General features: G+C 42.5%; 1 protein-coding gene across 1 annotated transcript in view; it reads left to right on the top strand.

Moving 5' to 3' along the window:
* TBCEL (tubulin folding cofactor E like) overlaps nt 1-25945 on the top strand; it is a 53856-nt gene that overhangs the window by 13823 nt on the left and 14088 nt on the right. The window contains exons 3-6 of the mRNA XM_030221522.1: nt 2258-2397; nt 23472-23653; nt 24060-24316; nt 25119-25245. Of these exons, the coding sequence (XP_030077382.1) occupies nt 2258-2397; nt 23472-23653; nt 24060-24316; nt 25119-25245 (706 nt within the window). The remainder of the gene's footprint in view (nt 1-2257; nt 2398-23471; nt 23654-24059; nt 24317-25118; nt 25246-25945) is intronic.

Below are 25945 nucleotides of genomic sequence, written 5' to 3' on the forward strand. Positions count from 1 at the left end.
CCTTTCATGTGCATGAGGCCATGAAGATCCTTATTTCGGCACAGTGGGATACGCCAGACAGTGGGCTTAAGGTTGCTTAGAGCTATGTTGCGTCTTTACGCGCTACCTGCTCCTGACTTAGACTTGCTGAAGGTCCCTATGGTGGATTCCTTAATCACAGCGGTCACTAAGAAAACCACTCTTCCTGTGGAGGGTGGCACAGCACTCAAGGACCCTCAGGATCGTAAGTTGGAGACTTGCTTGAAGCTGTCCTCTGAAGTAGCGGCCCTTTCCCTTCAGGCCTCAGTTTGTGGCTCCTATGCGGCGCAGGCATGCTTATCGTGGGTACAGAAAGCCTCCTTTCTGGAAGATCTCGCGGCTGTTTTGCCGGCCTTGGAGTCTGGTTTAGCCTTCCTTGTGGATCTTCTTTATGATCTTTTGAGTGGTCACCGTGCGTCGCTGGCTGTGGTTACAGCACTAGACTGCAGACGTGGCCTCTAAGTCACGTTTAGCAAGGCTTCCTTTTAGGGGAAAGCTTTTGTTTGGGACAGACTTAGAACAGATTGTGAAGGACCTCTGTGACTCTAAGGGCCAGCGCCTCCTGGAGGACATGTCCAAGTTTTTTCAACCAGCGGTACCTAGACCTAAGTTTAGGGATACATGGCTTTACCGTCCAGGTCGTGGGGCCTCTTTTCAAAGAGCAATGTCTTCTCAGAGGCCTCAGCCCTTTTGCGGTGACAGGTGGGCCTTCCTTTCTGGTAACAGAAACCAGCCCGCAGCCAGGTCCGCCCAATGATGGGGCCCTGGTCCATACCCACCCGGTTATTGGGGGCAGACGTTCCCTATTCCTGGTGGAGTGGTAACATCAGACGAATGGGTCTTGGAGGTTATCAGAGATGGCTGCAAGTTAGAATTGGCTCGTCCGATAGTAGACTCTTTTCTTGAATCTCCTTGCAAATGTCCTGCCAAGGTGCGGGCCATTTGATACACCCTCCACAACTTACAACGGCTGGGTGCCATCTAGCCCGTACCCCCAGCAGAAAGAGGGTGCGGTCGATACGCCATTTATTTTGTGGTGCCAAAAAAGTGCGGTTCTTGGCGACCCATCTTAGATCTCAAGTGTGTCAACAGGTCCTTACGGGTTTGGCTTTTCCGCATGGAAACCCTCCGATCCGTGATCATAGTGGTACAGCCAGGGGAGTTTTTGACCTCTTTCAATCTCAGAGGCCTATTTACACATTCCAATCTGGCCTCCCCACAGGCGCTTTCTTCGCTTTGCAGTGCTCGGTCGTCATTTTCAATTCAAAGCGATGCCCTTCGGCCTAGCCACAGCTCCTCGGACCTTTTCCAAGGTCCCGGTAGTAGTGGCGGCCTATCTCAGGAAGGAAGGGATTCAGGTCCATCCCTATTTAGATGACTGCCTTGTGCGGGCGTCTTCTTTTGAGGAGAGTCAGCGGGCAACCGACAAAGTGGTCGGGTTGCTTCAGTCGCTTGGTTGGGTGATCAGCTTCCTGAAGTGCAGCCTAACGCCTTCCCAAACGCTGGACTACTTGGGGGGTGTGCTTCGATCCTCATCCATGGGCCATGCACCAATGCTTATTCCAGAACCATGAAATCAGTAGCCCCGACCGAATCTGGTTTCGAGGTGTCATCCTTAAGCAGTGATCATGACTCCTGCCTCTGGGGTCCAAGAATGCTGTCTCTATAGCATTCCCAGTCACAGCTGACCCGCTAAATGAAGACCTGACTCAGATTATCTGCAACCACAGAAAGCATGTGGAGGCATGGGCTGGTGACATACCTGTTGACAGCCCACCCATGTCACGACCCCAAATGCAGGTTTGTGACCCCATTTGGGGTCATGATGCACAGTTCAGGAAGCCCTAAAGCAGTGGGTGTTAAGTGAAAGAGGTAATATGCAGAAAATGGAACAATTTTCTTCCCTAGAGAAGCTTAGTCTTGAAAAGTCATAACAGAAAAAAAAAGTGGGCCAACCAATCTACCCTGTAAGAACTTAAGCTTCTAACTGCTGCTTCGTGTAAATTAACCTCCCTTCCCAACCCTTCCTTAGAAATGCAAAAGACATTTCACTTTGTCACAAACATTGAGAGATTCCTGTATGCAGGCTGCCATTTTCTGCTGCTATGTACTGGTTACTATACTGCATGCTACAGTTCCTATGGGTTGGCTATATATCTGATGATAGCATATTGAAAGATGTAGTTCTTTTCACATATTCAAAGGTTTTTCTTCATGAAGTGCATTTCTTTCCTCTTAGACCGCCTGAATCTTCCCAGCATTTTGGTGTTGAATAGTTGTGGGATAAGATGCGCTGGGGATGAAAATGAAATTGCTGCCTTTTGTGCCCACGTTTCAGAACTTGATCTTTCTGATAATAAACTTGAAGACTGGAATGAAGTAGGTTAATCCTGAAAGTTGTTCCTCTGTAAAGTGTTTCCTCCTTTTAAAGCAGTAAAATACATACTATTAAAGTGAACTTCCTGATCTGTCATGGGTTGTCCATAGAAAATAGGATAACTCACAAACACCAGTAGGTGATAATCTCCTGGTGGCACCAACAGTGGCTTACTCTGAAAACCTTCATAGGTTTTTCTGAGTATGTACTTGAATTCCTGCATTTCCACTACCTTGAGAATTCACCTCAGTCTGTTTCACTTTATCAATAGGCAAAATAGTAACCCAGTGAGTGTTGATGAGATCCAAAATATAAAACAATAAAAGACGTGCAAACCTCTACAACTAAATAATTTAGTGATGGGGGAGCCCTCAGAATCCCTACCACCCTCCAATAAGAGGGAAAAAAACTTGGAAGATTTCACAATGCAAGTCTAAACCTGCTGATGAATGGGAACCATGTTACCCTTAACAAAGGCTGGTAAACCTCTGTGTATAACATTTCACATCATCATCGGCACTCCCAATGTGTTGTGCCAAAATCAATAAAGTACAAAAACACACATGCAATAACGTCTTCTAAGAGTCGCAATTCATATAAAGTCCAACAAGCACTTATCGTGTAGTTAAAACATTCAATTTGTTATCCAAAATGCTGCTCTTATAGCCAGGCTCTACAAAGCCTTTTTTCGAAATTCTTCCTCAGGAGCCCCACTTTGGCACTGGAGAAAAAGAGACTTGTTTTACTCTCAGAAATATGCTCTCAAAATGGCGACTGCAACCAGAGGACGCCATCCCCAATAAAACTGGCAGATGACCTCTCAACTCAACTTTATTGATAAATGTCCACTTTAAACAATTGTATTCCATTCAATGCAGTCATTGAGTCCTTTAGGTTTGATAGCCTTCAGCTCATAATCCAATATTGCTCATGGAGCTGCAAGTATTCTAAACCAGTTACCATGATACGAGTCCCAAATATTTTCAGTGATAACCCACATCAAATCCCCAAAGGAATGTCTGAAATCAATACAACAGGATACTATAGGAGAGGTTAAATACAGTGTGTAATCTACTACAGTGTTCCTGTAGACGCGCCCTAATCTTCCGTGTGGTGCATACTACATATATCTTTTTACAAGGAGATATTATCACATATACCACAAACACTGAATCATATGATGTCCTTGAATGTAGTTTATATTTTTATGTGTAATATGATTAGTCCACTACGAACAGTTCAAGGATGTTTCACACATATTACATTTGCCATACGGTCTATGGCAGCCCAATTGTTCATCGCAAATCAATTCACGATGGACTGTATCAGACTGTAATAAGTAATGAGATAAATTTCTTGGACGCCTAAATGCTATACATGATGAAAAGACTTGATGGGATGTCAATATATTCCAGTGCTCTCTTAATACTGGCTGCCAACTTTTGTGCCTGATCAGAGTATGTGACTACGCAAAGTCTATCCAGAGGTTCTCTGGATTGTTCCTGTAGTAACAATTGAGGATTAGCATATTTAGCCTGTACATAAGTATTGCCATACTGGGAAAGACCAAAGGTCCATCAAGCCCAGCATCCTGTTTCCAACAGTGGCCAATCCAGATCACAAATACCTGGCAAGATCCCAAAAAAGTACAAAACATTTTATACTGCTTATCCCAGAAATGCTTTTCTCAAAACAGAATGAGGATAGCCCCTACACAGGAACTGTTGATATATCAGCCTTATGTTTAAATTCCACCTCAGTAGAGCAAATATGTCTCACTCATAAAAATTGACTAATAGGAAGGGACTGGGTAAGCGTCGAGGATGACAACTAGTATATTGAAGGTAGATATTCTTTTCCACTCCTTTACAATATACTATAGTTGACAATATCAAACCGTTTTTTACTACTCATGTTTCCAAAAACACAATTTTATTGCCATTATGGTTCCTTGAGAACTTGAGACGTGGATCTAACAAATTTAACCAAATCCTAAACTTCGCTTTTGTTGAGACTGAGGAGAGATTTGACGCTCCTAACTGTCTTCCTATATTTTACCATCTCTTTAAAGAAAACCAACCTGTTCAAAAAGGCATATCCCACTGACCCAACATAACCACCTACACACTGCAACACAGCAAAACCAAATAGAACAGCAAACAACAGCAGTTTGGATTACACATTGAATGTTTTAACTACACGGATAAGTGCTTGTTGGACTACGTATGAACTGTGACTCTTAATAAGTGTTTTTGCACTTTGATTTTGGCACAACACATTGGGAGTGCCAATGATGGTGTGAAAAGTGCTATATACAGTGGTTTACCTGCCTCTCTTAAGGGTAACATGGTTCCCATTCATCAGCAGTTTTAGACCTGGATTTTGAAATCTTCCCTGTTTTCCCCCTCATTGGAAGGTGGTAGGGATTCTGAGGGCTCCCATCACTTAGGGGTTCTTTTATAAAGGCGCGGAAGCATTTTTAGTGCATGCTAATGATTAGCACTCACTAGAGACATCCGTAGGAATATATGAACATCTCTAGCATGTGGCGCACGCTTATTTTTAACTTTCTAAAATCACTAACATGCCTTTTGTAAAAGAACTCCCAAATTATTTAGTTGTAGAGGTTTGCACATCTTTTATTGTTTTATATTTTGGATCTCATCAACACTCGTAGGGTTACTTTTTTGCCTATTGATATTGCTTTATGAGTTTCCCTTGGAGGGTTTTAGTTTTGTTGTTTCAGAGTTTAGACAACTTCCCAGGAAGCTAGGATGCTATGTGAGGAGTAGCCTAATGGTTAGTACAGTGGCTTGAGAACCTGGGGAACTGGGTTCAATTTCCATTGCAGCTTCTTGTGACTTTGGGCAAGTCATTTAACCCTCCATTGCCCTAGGTACAACATAAGTACCTGTATATAATGATATGCTTCCTTTCTGTGGTTACAATCAAAGTGGTTTATATAAATCCCATCCATTTTCCATGGTTTATGTGACAGTCTGTGGACAACCCGCATTTCTGGTATGCAGTGTTGCTTTGTATGACAATCAGGATGAATTGACCACACGAGGGGAAATTCTCAAAGCTGAGGATTACCTTCTACCTATTAGTAAATAACATTAGGCAGCCCAGTGTTTAAATCGCAAGAGTTTGCCTATAAGTCAGTTGACGAGGCTTTGAAGAACTGCCTTTTCAAAAGTAATATTTTGACGGTAATGGCATGTGAAAATATGGAGGGCTCTTTTGCCACTTTGCACATTTAACTGGAAGGAAATGGGAATTAACCATACTCCTGATCTGATCAATTTTAACTGGGTGCATCCCTGTTAATTCCTAGCATTGAGCACTACAGTTGGTTAGCTAGTTTGACAGAGTTCTGACACTGCAGCTCCCAAGATGTTTTATGTATTGTTCTCCACTGAAATTGATATTGTTTTTAGGTCCTGCAGAATAGAAATTGGCAAAAAACAAAATGAGAAATAAATTACTGATGTGAATTTTCTTTATAGCTTTGCTTTTTCATTGAACTAGCATAATGTGTCTGTGACAGACTTTCGAGAATTATTTTGTTTAGGTCCACAAAGAAGCAGTGCAGTTACACTGAGTTTAAATAAATAGCAAGCTAGAGCTCTTTGACATTCCAATGTGTGCAGAGCTGATGGAGCTTTAGAAAGCTGGAAGTGCTATTCACGGGTTTATGTGCAGTAATACTGTCTTGGGGGAATCACCCTATTATGTAGATAACGTGGATAAGAAACTGGTGCTTAAAGTTCACTAGCTCTTCTAGTTAGTATTATGCTATCAAAAGAGGACCCTCCAGGTCAGGGTACTTCATTTGAGTATTTTTCATGAGCTCAGTGGGGAATCTCATTATCTGAGTAATGATCGTATTCAGATCCTGTGGAATTGATAGCTTTTTAATAGGTGGTCTTGTATACTACAGACCTGAGGGGTATGGTATACTGTAATGGCACTAAGACACATCTTTACAGATATGATGCAGCTCTGAGTGAAGAGTTGGGTTTAGCTATGCAGCAGCATTGGGAGAAAATTTTCTTTAGGAGCACTGAATTGTAAAACTTCACACTATACAGGGATGTATCCTAAGATGCTGATGAAGAAATCATCACTACTGGATAAATGTACTTGCCCAACAGCCAACACTGAGCTGGAAGAGGTGCCATATGTGAAGCAGAGCTGGATTGAGTAAAGTAAGGAGGTGGGAGTAAACTCGAGGAATTCAACATAATCTGCACAAAATTTGTCAGAAGATTTTAGGAGAGAAAATAGCCAGCAAACAGCAGATATTTGTCATGATATGGAGCATAATGAGAGGCTGGGAGCTTCTGAAGAAAGAACAAGCTCTGTAGAAGGCAAGAGTTACCTAAGTGAAAAAGCTTAATGAAAGAATGCTAAAACAAATGGAATCAAGGGAAGGGATTTTGGATTTAACTCTTCCTTTTTCAGTTTTAGCTCAAGGTGAGTCACATTCAGGTACAGTAGGTATTTTCCTGTCTCCGTAGGGCTTGCACTTTGTACCTTAGGCAGTGGAGATAGACTGACCCAAGATCGTGAGGAGCCTGCTGCACTAGTAGAAGATTTTTCTGTATGGGTGGGTAGATTCTCTTGCTATGGTAGTTGGTCATCTGTGACTAATGAAAGTTTGTAAGGTAGTACCTTGAAGCTTTTGATATTTATAGTCTTTTACTTTGTCCCCATACTAGGGCATCCCTTAAACCAGAGGTTCTGAGTCATACCAGTTTCCTTGGGCTGATGGCTGTGGCTGAAGTGTAAGAGGCTGTTTTGAATATTTTATAAGCAAAGCATATCTAATCAATTTCCAACCATGCTCTGCGTTTGCCAGTTAGTCTGAGAGCTTCTCTCTTGTTCTTCAGCTGAATGATCAGACAAACCCTTATATTTTTGATTGCACTGGTATATGCATTTATTTATATACAACTGATACATTTCTATTCTCTTAGCATTAATAACTGAAAAAAAAACTTTTCCTTATGACCATATCCAAAATTTTAAGTTCTTGCCTGACATGGTACTTAAATGGTCCTTTGAACATTAGCCTTATTTAATGCTGGTTCTGTATCTACAGAGTGATTATGGTAATTGTTGGCGTAGAAGCTGCTCACATAATTATAATATATTAACATTTTTTTACATAATTTATCAGTATACATTTACAAATTTGCAATACCATTATGAATGTCCGTATATGTTTGGCTACATATTTTATTAAGGCGGATATATTTTATTTGAAATCTCTTAATATTATGTTTTTAATTTGTCCTGTTTTTTTGTAGAAAGTTGATTGTGACCCCTGAGGCAGGCGCTTTGGCGCCGAAACACGGACCGTGTCGGGTCCTTGATATTGATATGAATATTCTGAATAAACTGTTTTTTGAGATTATCTCCCTATTGGTTTGCGCATTTGTCAGCCTCTACTTTTGCTGTTTTGCTTTGACTTTCCGTGGAGGCTCTTCCTGTCTTCTTGGATTTGGCGTAGAAGCTGGGACATGGCTGAACTTTGTATTTGTTATCTAATGCACAAGAGATGAGTGACTGCTCCAGCAACTGCAGTTTAGAGTGTAGCAATCTGTGCATTGGAGCAATCACTGTTCATTTATTTATATATTTTATTTTATTTTATTTATTTAAAAACCTTTATAGACCCTTTCTTGACAAAGCCACTCAAAATGGTTTACAGAGATAAAAGAACATATGTTCTAAAAACACCCAAAATAATAAACATGTAGACTCTGACAATATTCTCTCTAAATATACAACTTGAAGGCCTTTCCAAATCCCTCAATAAAAGGTAAGTTTCTCAGTTCATCAGGCAATTAATTCCAGCCATCCTCCACTTGCCTGAAAGCCTTTTTCCCTCTACTTTTGTTTGTAAAATGTAGCATTATCCACAATAGTCAGCAAAACTTTCTGGGACATACATAGCTTAGGCGTGGGAATACAGGGGACATAATTCAAGAGGTACATTACATTTTAACCTTAAACATACCACATTAACACATAGAGGCATATTTTCAAAGCACTTTGGGAGGCTAAGTTCCATAGGTTTCTATGGAACTTTGGGAGGCTAAGTGCTTTGAAAATGAGCTTGATAGGCAACTAATGCAAGCCTTGAGAGTAATTGTAAAGCATTTGTTCTGCTTGTACTCTTTGTATTTTGGGCTACCTATAATTTTTGCAGTAATTTCCCCAGTAGACCTATATATATATATATAAAGCATTAAAATAATCCAGAAAGCACATAAGTGACTGTACAACCTTTCAAATACACCCTTATTAGAAAAAAAAAAGGCCTAATTTTCTAATGAACTGCATCTTGAAATAAACTTGTTTAACTACCTGTGAAATTTGATGTGATTCTAGTCCTTCATATTCTGGGATCACCCCTAATACTCTCAAATGAATAAGCCTCTGCAAAACCATGTGGTCAATTTACTTACATTCCAGATGATCCCATTCTGAGGAAACCAACAATCTAACTCATGCAATCTGAAATCCATTCCTGTTGTCCTACATCATAATCATCTATAGGTAAGTGGAGCTGGATATCATCAGCATATGTTGAATAGGAAAACCCCCATTTGTCTTTATCTTTAACTTGATATACCACCCATCTTTTCAGATATAGGTGGTTTACAAACAAAGTCAAATATTCAATTAAAACAAGAATTAAAATAAAACTTAAAATAACAAAAGAACTCCATTAGTACAGGAAAGACTTATCACACTTATAGCAAAAGGTCAGTCATTCCTACTACTAACATAATACAGCAAAATCAATGCAAGCTGAATCTCCTATCTCCTGGGACTACAAACCAAAAGCCAACTTGAAAAAATATGTTTTGAATAAAACCTTAAGTTTGTTAGAGACAGGTTCTGCCCTAATCTCCTTGGGCAGATTGTTCCAAAGAGCTGGCCCCTGCCAGAAAAAAAGCCCTCTCCTGTATAACCACCCAGTGCACCCTTGCTAAAGGTGGTACTGACATCCTATGATCTCGAAGTGACCTATGGCACTTCACAGGCGAATACAAGACAATCCATCAACTTGGATATAATGGCTCCTGCTCCCGTAGGGCTTTATGTGCTAAGCAAAGTGCTTAAAACTTGTATCTATAAGAAATAGGCAGCCAGTGATACTTTAATATATGTAGGGGTAGCATGCTCATACAATCGGGAATTACCTAAAAGCCTAATAGTAATATTCTGCAATGTTTGGAACCTCTTGACTATTAGGAAGACCTAGGTGTACTGTGTTAACCTTATAACTATAGAGCATGGTTTAAAATCTGAAAGGCTTTTTCATCAAAATATCCCCCAGTGGAGCGTATTTGTGTTAGTACGTAGAATGCCTTCTTTGCAATGACTGATATTTGTTTACCAAAGAACAGGGCATAATCAGTCATAAACCCTGAATATCTAAAACTGGTCATAGGGGTAATCGGTTTTCCAAACAATATAGGTTGCAAAGTATGGCACATTCTACTATTCCCAGTGATCCAGCAGGCTCTAGTTTTATTAATGTTCAAAAGTAGCCGATGCTGCTGCAGCCAATCAGCCACTGCTGCCAAACCTGACTAGAGATGGGTTAAATCCATGGTTTGTGGTGATACTTTAGCTAGAATAAGAATGTCATCTGCAGAATAATAGAGAGTAATAGGCACTTAGGGGCCCTTTTACTAAACTGCGGACACCAGATCGGCTAGCACGTGAGCCGGACGGCAATTCCGAAATCCCATGGTAGAAACAGCGCACTGCATGCTTACCATGTGGATAGCACGTGAGACCTTACCACTAGGTCAATAGGTGGTGGTAAGGTAAGGTCTCAGGCCGAAAATGGACACGAGCTGGTTTCAATTTTAGCACATGTCCATTTTTCCAGCCCCTTAAAAAGGGTCCTTTTTCCTAGACGTGGTAAAACATGGCCCAGCGTTTGCCCAAAAGACATGCTTACACTACCGCAGGCCACTTTTTATCACGGCTTTGTAAAAGGACCCCTTAGTTCATAACCCTTTCACAAGGATAAATAAATATTAAAAGTAGATGGGTCAATGGGGAGCCTTAAAGAGCTTCTCATTGCAAACTTCTAGCCCTAGATCAGATACCATCAAATTTAATTTTAAAAATTGCCTATTTGAAAGAAAAGAACCCACCTAGGTCCATGTGTTATCACCAAATCCCAATGCATCACAGTGGTGTAATAAGGTATTCTCCAAGGACAGCAGGCCTTATATTCTCACAATTGATAACGCTGCGCCACATTGCCTGGTCCGGAGCTTATAACAAGCTTAACAGAGCTTTGTGGAGCATGAGACGTGCTCCACCGCGCATGGACGAGTGCCTTCCCGCCTGCCACGAGAGCACGGTTACAGCAGTTAAATACTACAGCATAAGAAATGAACAAAAGAGACAACTCCAAGGGGAGGTGGGAGGGTTTGTGAGAATATAATGCCTGCTGTCCTCTGAGAATTCCTGCTGCAGGTAAGTATCTTTGCTTTCTCTGAGGACAAGCATGTCATTAGTTCTCACAATTGGGGTATCCCTAGCATCCAGGCTCGCTGAAAACAACAAACATTGGTCAATTGGGCCTCACAATGGCGAGGACATAACTCAGATTAACCTGAAACTATAAATAAACTGAGTGAGAGTGCAGCCTGGAACAGAATAAAACAGGCCCAGGGGGGGTGGAATTGGATTCTAGACCCCAAACAGATTCTGCAACACTGTCTGCCCAAACCGACTGTCGCATCGGGTATCCTGCTCAAGGCAGTAACGAGATGTGAATGTGTGAACCGAAGACCACGTTGCAGCCTTGCAAATTTCTTCAATGGCTGACCTCAAGTGGGCTACCGTTGCAGCCATGGCTCTGACGTGAGCCTTGACATGACCCTCTAGGGTCAGCCCAGCCCGAGCATAAGCGAAAGAAATGCAATTTGCCAGCCAGTTAGAGATGTGCATTTCCCGATGGTGACCCCCATCCTGTTGGGATCAAAAGAAACAAAAAGTTGGGCAGACTGTCTGTGGAGCCTTGTCACTTGCAGTCCAGGGTATGCAAGGCACTCTTGCCAGGGTGGGCATGAGGTCAGGGAAAGAATGTTGGCAAAACAGTCAACTGGTTCAGGTGGAACTCTGACACGACCTTTGGCAGGAACTTAGGGTGCATGTGGAGGACTATTCTGTTGTGGTGAAACTTACTATAAGGTGCATCCACCACTAAGGCCTGAAGCTCACTGACTCTATGAGCTAAAGTAACAGCCACCAAAGATATGACCTTCCAGGTCAAGTACTTCAGATGGCAGGAATTCAGTGGCTCAAAAGGAGCTTTCATCAGCTGGGTGAGAACGACATTGAGGTCCCATTACACAGGTTGAGGTTTGACAGGGGGTTTTGACAAAAAGAAAACCTCTCATGAAGCGAACAACTAGAGGCTGTCCAGATATGGGCTTACCCTCTACATGTTGTTGATAAGCACTAATTGCACTGAGGTAAACCCTTACAGAGTTGGTCTTGAGACCAGACTCAGAGAGGTGCAGAAGGTATTCAAACGCAGGGTCTGTGTAGGGCAGGAAATAGGATTTAGGGCCTTGCCCTCACACCATACGGCAAACCTCCTCTATTTAAAAAAGTAACACCTCTTAATAGAATCTTTCCTAGAAGCCAGCAAGACCCAGGAGACACCCTCTGAAAGATCCAAGGAAGCAAATTCTAGGCTCTCAATGTCCAGGCTGTGAGGGCCAGAGACTGAAGGTTGGGATGAAGAAAAGATCCCTTGTTCTGCATAATTAGGGTCAGAAAACACTCCAATCTCCATGGTTCTTCGGAGGATAGCTCCAGAAGAAAAGGGAACCAGATCTGCCGTGGCTGGTAAGGTGCGATCAAGATCATGGTCATGTGGTCTTGGCTGAGTTTTAACAAAGTCTTCATAAGAGGAATGGGAGGATATGCGTACAGTAGACCTGTCCCCCAATGCAGGAGGAAGTCATCCAATGCTAGTCTGTGTGGAACAATACTGAGGGAGTTGTGATTTAGTTGAGTGGTAAAGAGATCCACCGAGGGGGTGCCCCAGGCTCGGAAGATCTCGCGGGCAATGCCCATCCTGCGAGACCGCTCGTGCAGTTGCATAACCTTGCTCAGCCTGTCGGCCAGACTATTGTTTTTGCCTGTGAGATAAGTGGCCCGAGGGAACATGCCATGTAGGCGAGCCCGGCACCACAAATTGTGTTGAGGGCCCACAGAATTCAAACACGCGTGGAATAAACATAAAGGAATCCTGTTCAGAAGGAATGGATCCTAAGGAGCTTAGCCGAGATAGGGTGGCAGAGTCAGAGGCGGGGATAGTGCTGGGCAGACTTATACGGTCTGTGCCAGAGCCGGTGGTGGGAGGCGGGGCAGGTGGTTGGGTGGCGGGGTAGTGCTGGGCAGACTTACACGGTCTGTGCCCTGAAAAGGACAGGTACAAATCAAGGTAAGGTATACACAAAAAGTAGCACATATGAGTTTATCTTGTTGGGCAGACTGGATGGACCATGCAGGTCTTTTTCTGCCGTCATCTACTATGTTACTATGTTACATCCAGACGGCCTCCTGACACAGAGGGCATGATCCATTGTCCCTCTGCTTGTTGGTGTAATACATTTCAACCTGGTTGTCCGTTTGAATGAGCACAATTTGATGAGACAGCCGATCTCTGAAAGCCTTTAGAGCACTCCAGATCGTCCGGAGCTCAAGAAGGTTGATCTGAAGACCTGTTTCCTGGACAGACCAGGCTCCTTGAGAGTGAAGCCCATCTACATGAGCTCCCCAACTCAGGAGAGATGCGTCCGATATCAGAACTTTTTGAGGCTGAGGAATTTGGAATGGCAGCACCAAAGTTAAATTGGATTGAATGGTCCACCATAGCAGAGAAACAACAAGCTCTGGGGACACTCGGATGACATCTTCTAGATCTCCTGTAGCTTAGCACCACTGGGAGGCTAGAGTCCATTTGGCTGATCTCATGTGAAGGTGTATCATAGGAGTCACACAAATGGTAGAAGCCATGTGGCCAGAGCCGTGCCAAGGGTCTCTGGTGCCCCTCTGCAGACTATCAGTTGGTGCCCCCCCCCCCCCCCCCCGTCTCACTTCCTCATTAGATGTTTCTCCATTGCTACCTGTCTTTCCTTTAGACTGAAAACTACAGGCCCAGCCAGACCTGACAAAAGGGTCTACCACACCCTTCAATGTCAAGCATATACTAGAAAACTGTAAATTAGCTTACACAGGAAAGCAGTTTAAAAAAGTAAACACAATTCCTGCTGTTTCTTAACACTGTTCTCCAGAGAAAGCACTGCCTTTATAAAGAGGCTTTTCAGTGGGACTTAGCCTATTAAAAATTATTAGCATAATTAGGAATGGCCAGCCCTTGTAACTGCAGAGACCTAAGCTTTGATTATGCATGTTCCTGTCTTTGTTACAGTGGGGGGGGGGGGGGGGTCTCTTCATCTCATTTACACTGGCTCACTGGGAGCCATGTCTCTTGGAAACTGCTATACATTGCAAAATAAGATAGCAGATGTAAATTCTCAAAGTGGACATATTCCAAACACTAAAATGAAAATAAAACGATTTTTTTCTACCTTTGTTGGCTGGTGACTTTCTTTTTCTGATCATGCTGGCCCAGTATCTGATTCTGTTGCTGGTATCTGTCCTTTCCACTGTATGTATCCCTCATTGATAAGTCTCTGACTCTAAAGTTTAGCAATTTCATTAAAGCAAAATGTATTTTCAAATATCACAAACTCTCCCTATCCAAGCAGAATGTTTTATATAAAAACAAACACACAAAAAAAGCTATCAGATTTTTACTTACCAGCTATTCTACACTATACGTCAGCTAAACTTCCTCTTTGAAGCTCAGCCAATTAAATGGATTTTAGCTGTAGCTATGATAATTATGTACACATCATTGCAGTCATGCCTTGCCCTCCTTTCAGTGTACATGCTCAAAAAACAAAAACTTAGAACCACTTACAGATAACAATTACACTATTTATTTTTTATTTCTCCCCAGTCTCACTTGCACACCTGCCTCCAAACCTGTTCTCTTTAATTTGAATGTTGTTCCAGCTCACCCTGAATGAAAGTTGTTCACACACCAAAGCCATAAATAGCTGCTGGTTGTACTCTTTGAAGCAGCTTTAGCAGAGCAGCATGTCTGTCTCAGCACTGGTGGGCTACCTTCACTTCCTGATGCGGGAAGGGCAGGGGAGAGAGGAGAATCACAACTTCAGGTAAAAGATTTTGCAAGTGAGTGGCGCCCTCTAGAGGGTTGCTTACCTCGCTTACCGTGTCAGCCCGGCCCTGCATGTGGCCTAACAGCCTCAGTATCTACCAAGCCATCACTTTGTGAGAAACTCGAACCTGAAAAGCCAGAGCGACTAGAGTGTGTGCTCTCGATCCTGGGAGAAAGGCTCGAACCTTCTGCATATTGATCAGAGATCCATTGAATTCCAATTGCTGGGCAGGTTGAAGGTGAGACGTGGGGTAGTTTATCACAAAGCCTAGTAGCTCTAGCACCCGAATAGTCCTCCGCATAGACTCCCGAGCACCATCCTCAGACGTGCTGTTCACCAGCCAATCGTCAAGGTAAGGGAACACATGCACCCCCAGCCTGCGTAGCGACGCTGTGACTACTGCTAGGCATTTGTTAAAGACACTGGGTGCTGACACAAGGCCAAAAGGCAACACGCAGTACTGGAAGTGGTGTATTCCCAGCTGAAATCAAAGATGCTTCTAGTGAGCAGGAAGTATCGGGATGTGTGTACATGCGTCCTTTAAGTCTAGAGGACATAGCCAATCGTTTTCCTGAATCATCCAGAAAAGGGTGCCCTGGGAAACCATCCTGAACTTTTCTTCGACCAGGAATTTGTTCAAGGCTCTTAGGTCTAGGATGGGACACATTCTCCCCCCCCCCTTTGTTTTTTTTTTTTTTTTCATGACTAGAATCCCAGCCCTTCCCTGGTGGAATTGGCTCAACCTCATGGGCCTTCAGAAGGGCGGAACGTTCCTCTGCAAGTACCTGCTCATGCTGAGAGCTGAAGTACTGAGCTCTTGGTGGGCAATTTGGAGGTTTTCGAAGCCAGTTGAGGGCGTATCCAAGTCAGACTATTTGGAAAATCCACTGGTCGGAGGTTATAAGGGGCCACCTTTCGTAGAAAAAACTCAGCCTCTCCCTGACCAGCAGGTTGTCTAGTACACACTTTGACAGCAGCTATGCTTTGACTGGAGAGCAGCAGGGGCCTTATGCGCACGCTGTTGATGAGAACAGGTGCACTATGGTTGAGCCTGAACAGGCTGATGAGAAGAGTTGGCGTACCTAAGGCTCTGAAAGTAGTATGCATCCCTCCTCGACTTGCCAAAAGACCTCCTAGAAGAGAAGGCTGATGCAGAAAGCACCGACAGGAGAGAGAAGAGATGGCATCATTGTTTTTCTTCATTTGGTCAGCGATCTCCTCAACCTTCTCTCCAAAAAGGTTATCCCCTGGCATGGGCAATTCGCCAACCTCTCCTGAACCAACTGTTCCAAGTCAGAAACACAACCTGGATGCCCCGTCAATGGTGTTGTTAGGTGCCCCTGGCCAAGAACTTATGACACGTCTTCTGCTGCTTGGCCAACTGCCGCACAGACTCGGCCTGCTCCGGTGGGCGAGAGTCCGCTAAGTCCAGCAACTTGCGCACCAAGTCCTACAAGTACACGCTCATGAGCTGGTAAGACTGAATACCAGACACGAGCATTGAGGCCTGAAACATCTTCCTCCCAAAATAGTGCAAGGTCCTAGCTTCCCTACCTGGGGGAGCAGAGGCATAGTCTCTAAGAACTCATGGCTCTTTTGAGGGCGGATTCCACCACCATAGAATTGTGAGGCAACTGAGGCCTGTCAGAACCAGGTGTGCTGTGGATCCAATACATCATGTCGATCTTGGTCAAGACAAGGACCAGCAGAGGGGACTCCCAATTCTGATCGAGGACTTCCTTGAGTACCTCGTGGAGGGGGTCAGTCACAGCCTCCCTAGGAGGGAATTAGTCCAGGACCTTGAGCAATGAAAGGCTCTCCGGTGGAGATTTTCTCCTTTCCAGTGTAGAGGAGGGTTCAGAGGGGATACCATAGGACTCATCCTCCAAAAAGTACCTTAGATCCTCCTCTGACTTCCATGAACGATCCTCATCAGTGTCGGTCAGCAACTCCTTGTGAGTAGGCCGTGACGAGCCTGCCTTGACCTTGAGGAGCTATGTCCTTGAGAGGGACGTTAACATGCTGTATCCTGCCTGGACTCTGGCGAGACACCGAAAAAAAACAGCCTCTCTTCACCGTGGTAGAAAAAGAACTGTGTTAACCGTTCTTTCATGGCGGGCGGGAAGGCACTTAAGCATACACGGTGGAGTTTGTCTTGCGCTCCACAAAGCTCTGTTAAGCTTGTTATAGGCTCCAGACCGGGCAACGCAGCACCACGTTACCAATTGTGAGAATTAATGGCCTGCTTGTCCTCTGAGAATATATCCATACTAATGGCACATTGGTCTGTCTGATTGATAAGAAGATAGACAGATGTAATCATGTTCTTTGAATTTTGTTTTTGTTTTATTTTGTTTGTTCTTAATATGGTCTGAATGCTTTTATTTTAGATTTCTTTGATAGTCTGTAAGGGGCCCTTTTGCTAAAGCTTAATGTGTACTAAATGCTGCATATTCTATTTTATTCCTATGGGCCATGTGACACTTAAGGGGTATTTTACAAAGTGTCGGTAAGCCCAACGCAGGCTTACCGAATGCTAAATCGGGACTGCCGCCAGCCCAACACGACAGCTGGCGGTAGTCCCACCCTGAGGGCGCGCACCATTTCCGGGAGAAAAAGAAAATCCTTGGAGATGGCTTGTGAGGCGGTAACACGACGGTAATCTGTCATCGCTGCCCAGTTACTGCTGGGTTTCCGTGGGAGCTCTTATCGCTACCTCAGTGGGTGGCGGTAAGGGCTCCCAGCTGCACTGCCATGTGGTAAGAGTTCTGTTCTGCATGGCCATATTTGGGGGGGCTTTTTACCCACTGCAGTAAAAAGGGTCCTGGTGTGTGGGAAAATCGGCCTCTACCACTAGCACAGGGCCTTTTTTCCCGCATTGGTAAAAGGACCCCTTAGTGCACAATAATATCTGTAGTATGCGCTAAGCTTTAGTAAAAGGACCCTTAAATTGTTCTTATGTTTTTATTTGTTCTGATATTTTTATTTATAATTTTTAGTATTATGAGTGTATTTATTATAAGCCGCCCAACTGGTAGATAGAGTGGGGTATAAGCATTTACAAATATCAAAGGCAGCAATCAAATCTATAGAAATATAGGAGCACTTTCGTTCCTTTATCCTTCAAAAAAAATACCTCGTCTAATAAAGTTACCAACAGATATTTCTGTGCTAGATCCCTTTCTAAACCCCAGTAGACCAGTCTAGTAAAGCTTCTTCCAAATATCCTGTCACTTGTAAAACCACTTGCTTCTCCAAAAGCTTGACCATCATCAGCAAATTTGAGATTGGGCGGTGTTCACTGAGCATGAGAGATATTCCTCCCCCCCCCTTTTTTTTTTTTAGGAGGATCTATAAAATGAAGCAGACCAAAAAATGCTCTTTCTCTTATATAGGGAAAGGGACTTCCATGGGCATTTTTTTCTGATGTAATGTAAGAGTAAGACATATCTTCTGGAGGTGATGTACTTCTGGCCATAGGTGAAGATGGGTCCAATGGAAGACGTGGATTGATCACTTCAGACCACAGGGCAGTCTCTCTGTGAGTAGACAGAATCTTGTGAAGGAAGAGGAAAGGAGTACTCTTTATGCTCCCTGTGGTCTGGGAATTGTAGACTTAAAGGTCCTTCTTGTGTCAACCTAGTTAGATGTACAAATTCTGATATCTCCCAGAGAGAAAAAGAAGAGATATTTAATTAATCTCCTGCGGTGAATCCAGTTTTAATGGATCTTTGAAATTAGCTCGTAATAAATTCTTCCCAACGTTTAAATATAAAGGCACACTCTATAGTTGGGTGTGGAAGATTCCAAGAGGATGGACCTGGAGATGAACCCCTGGCTTTGGGCACACATCTAGTTTACTGAATGAGATGATTGATCATCACTTGGGACTATGAGCAGCTGTGAAAAAAAAACTCTGCACCAATGTAGCCTGCAGTAGAGATCTGTACAGAGAAAAGCTGCCCAGACAACACTGTCTGCTCTGTACAGATGTGTGTGTTTGAACTCTACCCCAGGAGAAATGAAGTATGTTCAGGGATATGTGTGCTGAGTGACACTGCACTGAGGAATGCTTCCTCTGCTCTGAGAGCTCTTCGGTCAAATGCACACGTAACCGGAGCTGTTTTGTATGGGCTCTTTCTCTGTAGGTGTATCCCACATTTTCCCACCTATTTGCGGGCTCAGTGTGGCTTACAATACATTGTAAATAATGGAAATGCAGTTTGTTACAATCAGTTATGGATTCCATTGTGAGAAGTTAAGCGAGACGAAGTCAAGGTCAGCTCCCTTCTCTACCGAGGATCCCTGTACTGTGGAAGGCAATGGTGCAGGATCTGGCTTCCTTCTCATGGAGTTGTGCTCTTCTGACAGATGTCTCTTATAGGTGTGGGGTTTTTGGAACCCCTGGAAGAAGTCCCATTGGAATGGCAGCTTGTTTTTTCTCCTCAGGCACTGTGCACCCCTACCTTCCTGCTAATTTTCTCTCTCTCTCTTTCAATTCCATCTTTATCATGGAAGAAACTGAACATAAGGCATAGTGCCTTCATTTTGAAAATTCTGTGTTGTTTGGCTCTAGCAATGATGACAGATTGAAATACAGATCTAAATTTAAAGTACCAAAGACTTAATTAGATCTGATGTTTCACCATTGACACCTATTGTAGCTATATATATTTAGAAATGTTAAGTAGTAGTAGTAGTAGTAGTATATATTCTGTAATTCACACCTATTCCATAAAGGTATTATTATTTTTTTCTTTTTTAGGGGAAAAGACCTCAGTGACTTTAATGGCCCACAAATTTTAGGCACATTAAAAGCCTCAAATCGCACCACACCACTCTAGAACACACTCCCAGAGTGTGCACAAACCTGTGGGCAGCAGCATTCTACATAACTGCTCTTTGGCATTCATCTTCTAGCTGCAGTGGCATCTCTTGAAACCTAGCATGGGAAAAGTACTTGGCTAAATTTAAACTCAAAGTTAAATCTGTGGGAAAACTTCTAGAAAATTAAGGGGAAAAATCCAGTAGCTGGACAAAAAATTGAACCCTAGAAAGTGTCCAAGTGCAAGCATGTTTGAATAGGACTGAGGTGAACCCATGAGCTAGCAACTGCATGGGAATTCACACACATGCCCAAAGTCCTTTAAAGTTTTTCTGAGCTTTGAGAATGCCCACATCGGTGCTGTCAGGATGACATCGCCCATTTTGTGTAACTGATTCATCCTTCTTGTCTACAGCGAATTTAACTATTTATAAGAAAATAAAACAAATATCATTAATATCTACTTCTCTCTAATGATATTAGGGCCCCTTTTACAAAAATGCACTAGCGTTTTTAGCGCACACTAAAAATTAGCACACGCTGTATAGACACCCATAGGAATATTATAGGCGTCTACACAGCAAGCGCTAATTTTTGGCACACACTACCTAGTGCATCTTTGTAATAGACCCCGTTAGTGTTTTGAAAGCTGCTCCCTGTCCTCAAATCCCATCCTTAAATCCCATCCTTGTGAATAAAAATATAGGATGGGTGCTGCCAATCGCCAAGGTCACCCCTACAGACAGCATATTGACATGTACAGAGCTTGAAAGAAGTGGTGAGATATGGACACATTAAAAGATGAGCACTTGACCAAGGCAGGGGGTGTGTCAAGATGGCAGCACGCTGTTGATTGTGGCTGAGCTCTCTCGCTGATTACTTTGTATTACACTTTTTCCTCTAGCCGAATGCCTCATACTAAACGTAAAGGGATGGTTAAGGCTGGTTCCTCTATGGCCAGAACCTCCTCTCCACAGCAGCAATCAATTGAGAGGTTCGCCACAAGAACCCATGTTCAAAATACCGGGAGGAGCCCCTGGAGACTTGGGGCTGGATGTTACTCTCCCCCGGTTTTCAGCCCACCGCCTCTCCCCGAAGGACGCTTATCCCAGCGGAGGTCCCCCGAATCAGAAAACGTTGAGGTTAGGCCTCTGGATCAAGGTACTGAGAAGGCGGTTCCTGACAGAGGTTTGAGGCCTGTTCCTGCCTCAACCGAGCGTGTAGCTCTAACACAAAAGTCAGAGACGGTAACTTTGGAGAGCATATGGGAAGCTCTCCAACAATTGGATATTACAGTGGCCAAATCCACGACAAGTTTCTGCCTTAGTGAGTACTGTTGATACCATGTCTAACTCTTTAGAAGGCATTAATACAGAATTTAATATTCAAATGGTTACAATTAAAGAAGATGTTAAAAAGTTACAAGATTTTTCAGCCAGAATGATAAAAGATAAAATATTACATCGAAAAATTGAGCAGATTGAGAACTACAATCGTAGAGTAAATCTTTGTTTTTTGAACTTTCCAAAATCCCTGAGAGTTACCCCTTTGGAAGCTTTTAAGAAATATTTGCTTGAAATATTGAACTATACCCCGGAAACTATTCCCCCGATAAATCGGATATATTATATACCAAATAAAAATGTTTTGGAGGAGTCTTTGGAAATGAACCCTCAAGAAAATAAGAAAGATTTATTGAATGTATCTGACTTACTAGAAGCATCTTTATCTAAAGAGTCCGAAAGAGCGACTTTATAGGTTTCATTTGTATTCGAGCAAGACCTAGAGGCGGTGAAGCGCTTATCCTTTCGGAAACTACAAACTTTGTTTTATGGCAAGAAAATTTGGATATTTCCCAATGTAACAAAACAAACTCAAGAAAGGAGGAAAGCCTTTTTGGCCCTGAGAACAGAAACTTTGGCAACGGGGGCATCTTTCTATCTTAACTATCCATGTAAATGTGTAGTTAAATATACAGGGTTAAAATATGTATTTTTTCTTCCAGAGCAATTGCGTGCCTTTATAGATTTAAAAAGGGTGACCGCAGGGTAATATCCAATAAATTGAGATTATGATATGCTATTGGACGGGGATTGCGTGTTAAGCATTGCGAGTCTTTTTTTCTTTTCCTTTTTTTTTTTTAAGCTTATCTCCTAAGTTTTCCTTTGAACACGCCCTCAAATGGTGGTCTAAAGAGGAATAATACCTTTTTCGTGATTTATGCTGACTTATACTTTTACCTCTCCGTGTTTCTTGTTCAAGTTTTTGACTTGTAAAGAATTGTTTAAGTAATAATAAATAAAAAGATGTGCACTTTTTTGTGTGTTCGAAAAGTACAAATGTATAAAAAGTATGGAAAAAAAGAGACCTTGGAGAAAGACCTATAGAAAATGCAGTCAAGTGAAAAATTTTAAGTACTTCACTAGTACTGTTACTTGAAAGGTCACGTCCTAGCACTGAGCCATTTAGACTGTGTGCATATTGCTGGACATATTTTCTTCATTAATTTGTGAATTTAAATTAATCTATTTTCCTCTTTATGAAATTTGGAAAATCCTGTGCCAGGAGCAAGTTTTCAAGCTGGGAGCATATCCTAACTGTCTTAGACTCTAGCCTGGAGAGATTTCTGAATGGTCATCATAGTCTGTCTTCTCAGACCTGATTCATTTTCACTGAAGAAAGTCATCGAGGCAGTGCTCTTCTTTATATGCTGGGGGGGGGGGCTCTGAAAAGAGGCAAGATATAGAATACTTTATTGTAGTCCACTGCTTATATAAGGGGTAATCTTTACTGTTTTTGAAGACCTGTAGAGTTTCTCAAAATTGGTGTGGGGGGGGGGGGCTGACATGTCTTCAGGAGTGGCCTAGTGGTTAGGGTGGTGGACTTTGGTCCTGAGGAACTGAGTTCGATTCCCAGCACAGGCAGCTCCTTGTGACTCTGGGCAAGTCACTTAACCCTCCATTGCCCCATGTAAGCCGCATTGAGCCTGCCATGAGTGGGATAGCGCGGGGTACAAATGTAATTAAAAAAAAAAAAATATCTGTGACTTTGCTCCATAAATCTCACACAGCAGTTTAAAATTGAAGGAGCGTTTTACTGACTGCCAGCGGCATTATGCCTGGAAATTCAATGCCAGGCCTTGTCTAGGCTTTAGCATTGAATTTACGGGTTTGCAGAGCCAGATAAAGCATAGCCGGAAGTGCAATATTTAGCACTTTTAACCAGCTATGGGGCACCTCATAAAGATAGGACTGACTTTTGTGTAGTCCTGATTATGTGGTGACTTTGGCCAGTTAAGTGCTGACTCCGACCCCGGAATGCCCCCAAAATAGCCGATTTTGAGAGTGCCGCTGAAAATGTCCAGTTAGCCCTGATCAAATGATTTTAACCACCTAGAAGCCATTTCTGGCCAGTTAAATCACTTTGAATATCTCAGAGTTCTTGCTGGCTTCATCTTTGCTCTAACCCTACAGACAGGGGAAGGCCATTTTCAATTGCCAGATTCCTAGGTAACTAATTAGTTACACATATAAAATCCATTTGGAAAATGCTCTTATAGTGTAAATCAAGTGTGATTTGTAAATGAATTGAGATTGTTTTAGAAAACAGTAAATGTATAATACCGATGTGCAGGGAAAAATTTTCAATTCATTTTTGGGTCATGACAGTCTGTTTCAAGCTTAGATTTTTTTTTATGTAATTGTCTTTAGAACTTTTCAGTGTGCATTAATCAACTTCATTCAAGTTGATTAATAGGTTAATGTGGCCTTAATTGTTTTTGCAAGCCCCTGTAAGAAATACACAATTTAAAATGGTAAGGTTTTAGCTCCTTTCTCTGTCATTTACCTGTTGTAGTGCTTAAATTTCTGCATGGTCTTTCTGCTTCTTATTCATAGAATTTCTGCATATTGTCTCCTCTTTTTTTTTTGTCTGCTGCTCTTAGGTCAGTAAAATTGTTTCCAACGTTCCACAGCTGGAGTTTTTAAACCTGAGTTCCAATCCTTTGCACATGTCTGTTTTAAAACAGACGTGTGCAGGCTCCTTTTCTCAATTGCGCAAACTGGTCCTCAACAACAGTAAAGCTTCTTGGGAAACGGTCCATGTTTTGCTGCAGGAATTACCAGTGTAAGTAAGATATTCTGTTCAAAGAGGGGCTGATTGGTGAGAGGGTGAGATGAGTATAGGTAGGGGTTTCTGAAGAGGGAAGGGAACTGTGTGTCAAAGCAAGAATTCCTAGAAGAAACGGCTGTTCATAAATGGGGGATCTAGATGGCTGGAGAGTATGGAGAGAGGAGCTGTTGGAGTGTGATTTTAATGTCGATATTAGACCTTTTGCATACAGAAAGGTGTATGTTGAATAGGACTACAGAGAGATAATGGTTCATAGAGAGGTGAGGACATTAATAACCCAGAATATGGCAGGGTATTACTAAAGATGTGCTGCTGTGGGTTGCCTGTAATTCATGCCAGTATTGGGTGAAAAGACACTGATACTGTGCAGAAGTGAGAGCTAATTTCTGTACCATTGTAGGTTGGAGGAGCTCTTCCTGTGCCTTAACGACTACGAAACCGTCTCATGTTCTGCTGTTTGCTCTCAGTCTCTCAAACTGCTGCATATAACTGACAATAATCTGCATGACTGGACTGAGATTCGCAAGCTAGGAACAATGTTTCCCCATCTGGACACCCTGATTCTGGCCAACAATAACGTAATGGCAATTGAAGACTCCGATGACTCTTTAACAAGACTTTTTCCAAACCTGCGATCGATCAGTTTGCATAATTCAGGTGAAGTGCAAGAAGTGACACAGCCCCTTCTTCCCACTCTAGTTCTTTATTTTATTTTACACTATATGTGCAGCTGGAAACAATGCGCAGCGTTCATTTTCCTGGATAGGATGAGTCCAACAGCCCTTATTCTCCCACTTTTTATGATTCATTTTACCCTCACCATATTTTCTCCACTTTGCTCACAAAATTTCATTTATTTTCAATTACTACTGTTTTTTTTTCTCCTCACTCTTGTAAGGCTGCACCTTTGCAGCTATATTTAAAACAGTTTGGCAGCGTGGAAGGAAAACACAAATACTGTACTGATCAAAATAAGTTATAGTTCAACCTTGTTTGTATGCATGATTTACAATCTACCATTTCAGAGCACAGCAGGCTGTTAATTGCAAGAAAAAGTAAATACCCTGAGGAGTCCTTGGACTCCGTTGTAAAATACAGGGCATATGTTCCACGTCTTTAAAATGCTTTGTTTGTAGCTGGCTTGCATACAGAGCAGGGTATAGTTTGGGGTTGCATTCTAGATCAGGATGGTCTCTATGCTGCTCTCTTTGACCCAAATAGAACATTATAGTAGACATCCACTAAAGAAAAACCAGCATCTGTGAGATCCTGTAACTGAGCACAAAGTGAAATACAAGGACATTGTGGGTGCTTGTTCTGTTATACATGAGGTAGAATACTGCACTCAGATAGCATTCACGAGGCAAGGATAGCTAGAACTGCCTGACCAGTGATTTCTTGCTTGTTGCGAGTTATGTATCCTTTGTTCCTTTTCTAAACAATGCAATTTTTAAAGCAGGTCTGAATTGCTGGGAAGACATTGACAAGCTTAATTCTTTCCCCAAGCTTGAAGAAGTGAGATTACTAGGCATCCCTCTCCTGCAACCTTACAGCACTGAGGAGCGCAGGAAGCTGGTAATAGCCAGGTCTGGTCTTTCAGTTTGCTCTGGTTTGTTTTAATGCGTGAATAGTCAAGGGTCTAAGGAGAGCAGAGGAGGCCACTGCAGAGGGAGTTGCTGGCATGGGAGGGAGCTGTCAGCATGGGACAGGGAAGAGAGGAAACTGCCATTACCACAGGTGGTATAGGAGGGTGCTGATGTCACCATCCACCTTTCTTTCTGCTTCTGTCATGATGTGTTTCCAGATGGTCCATGTGATTGGCTTGAGGTTTTCCTCATTTACACCAGTGAAATTGCTCTATGAAGGTGATTGTACGACTACTGGTACACCTTATTCAGAATACATAAAGAAACATCGTCAGCATAGATGATGATGTAGAATAAGTAGTTAGATCCTTTCGTCTCAATGGAGTTATTTACCAGAATTCAAACATGCACATTGTTAGTAAATAGCCCCCATAAAGATAAATGGGACCCATTTGCCAACAGTGCATGGCATTGGGGCTCATTTTCAAAGCACTTAGACTTACAAAGTTCCATAGGTTACTGTGAAACTTTGTAAGCCTAAGTGCTTTGAAAATATGCCTCTGTGTGTTAAAATGCTGCAGCCCACATTGATAAATAGGCCTGTAAATTATTACAGCTTATAACACATTGCTTAAGAAATTACTAGTGTATGTTATTGTTTAGTGCTACACTGGTTCAGTTTTATTCTGTCCTGTGTATT

The sequence above is a fragment of the Microcaecilia unicolor genome, chromosome 12 (genome assembly GCF_901765095.1).
Source record: "Microcaecilia unicolor chromosome 12, aMicUni1.1, whole genome shotgun sequence".
In the NCBI taxonomy this organism is placed as follows: domain Eukaryota; kingdom Metazoa; phylum Chordata; class Amphibia; order Gymnophiona; family Siphonopidae; genus Microcaecilia; species Microcaecilia unicolor.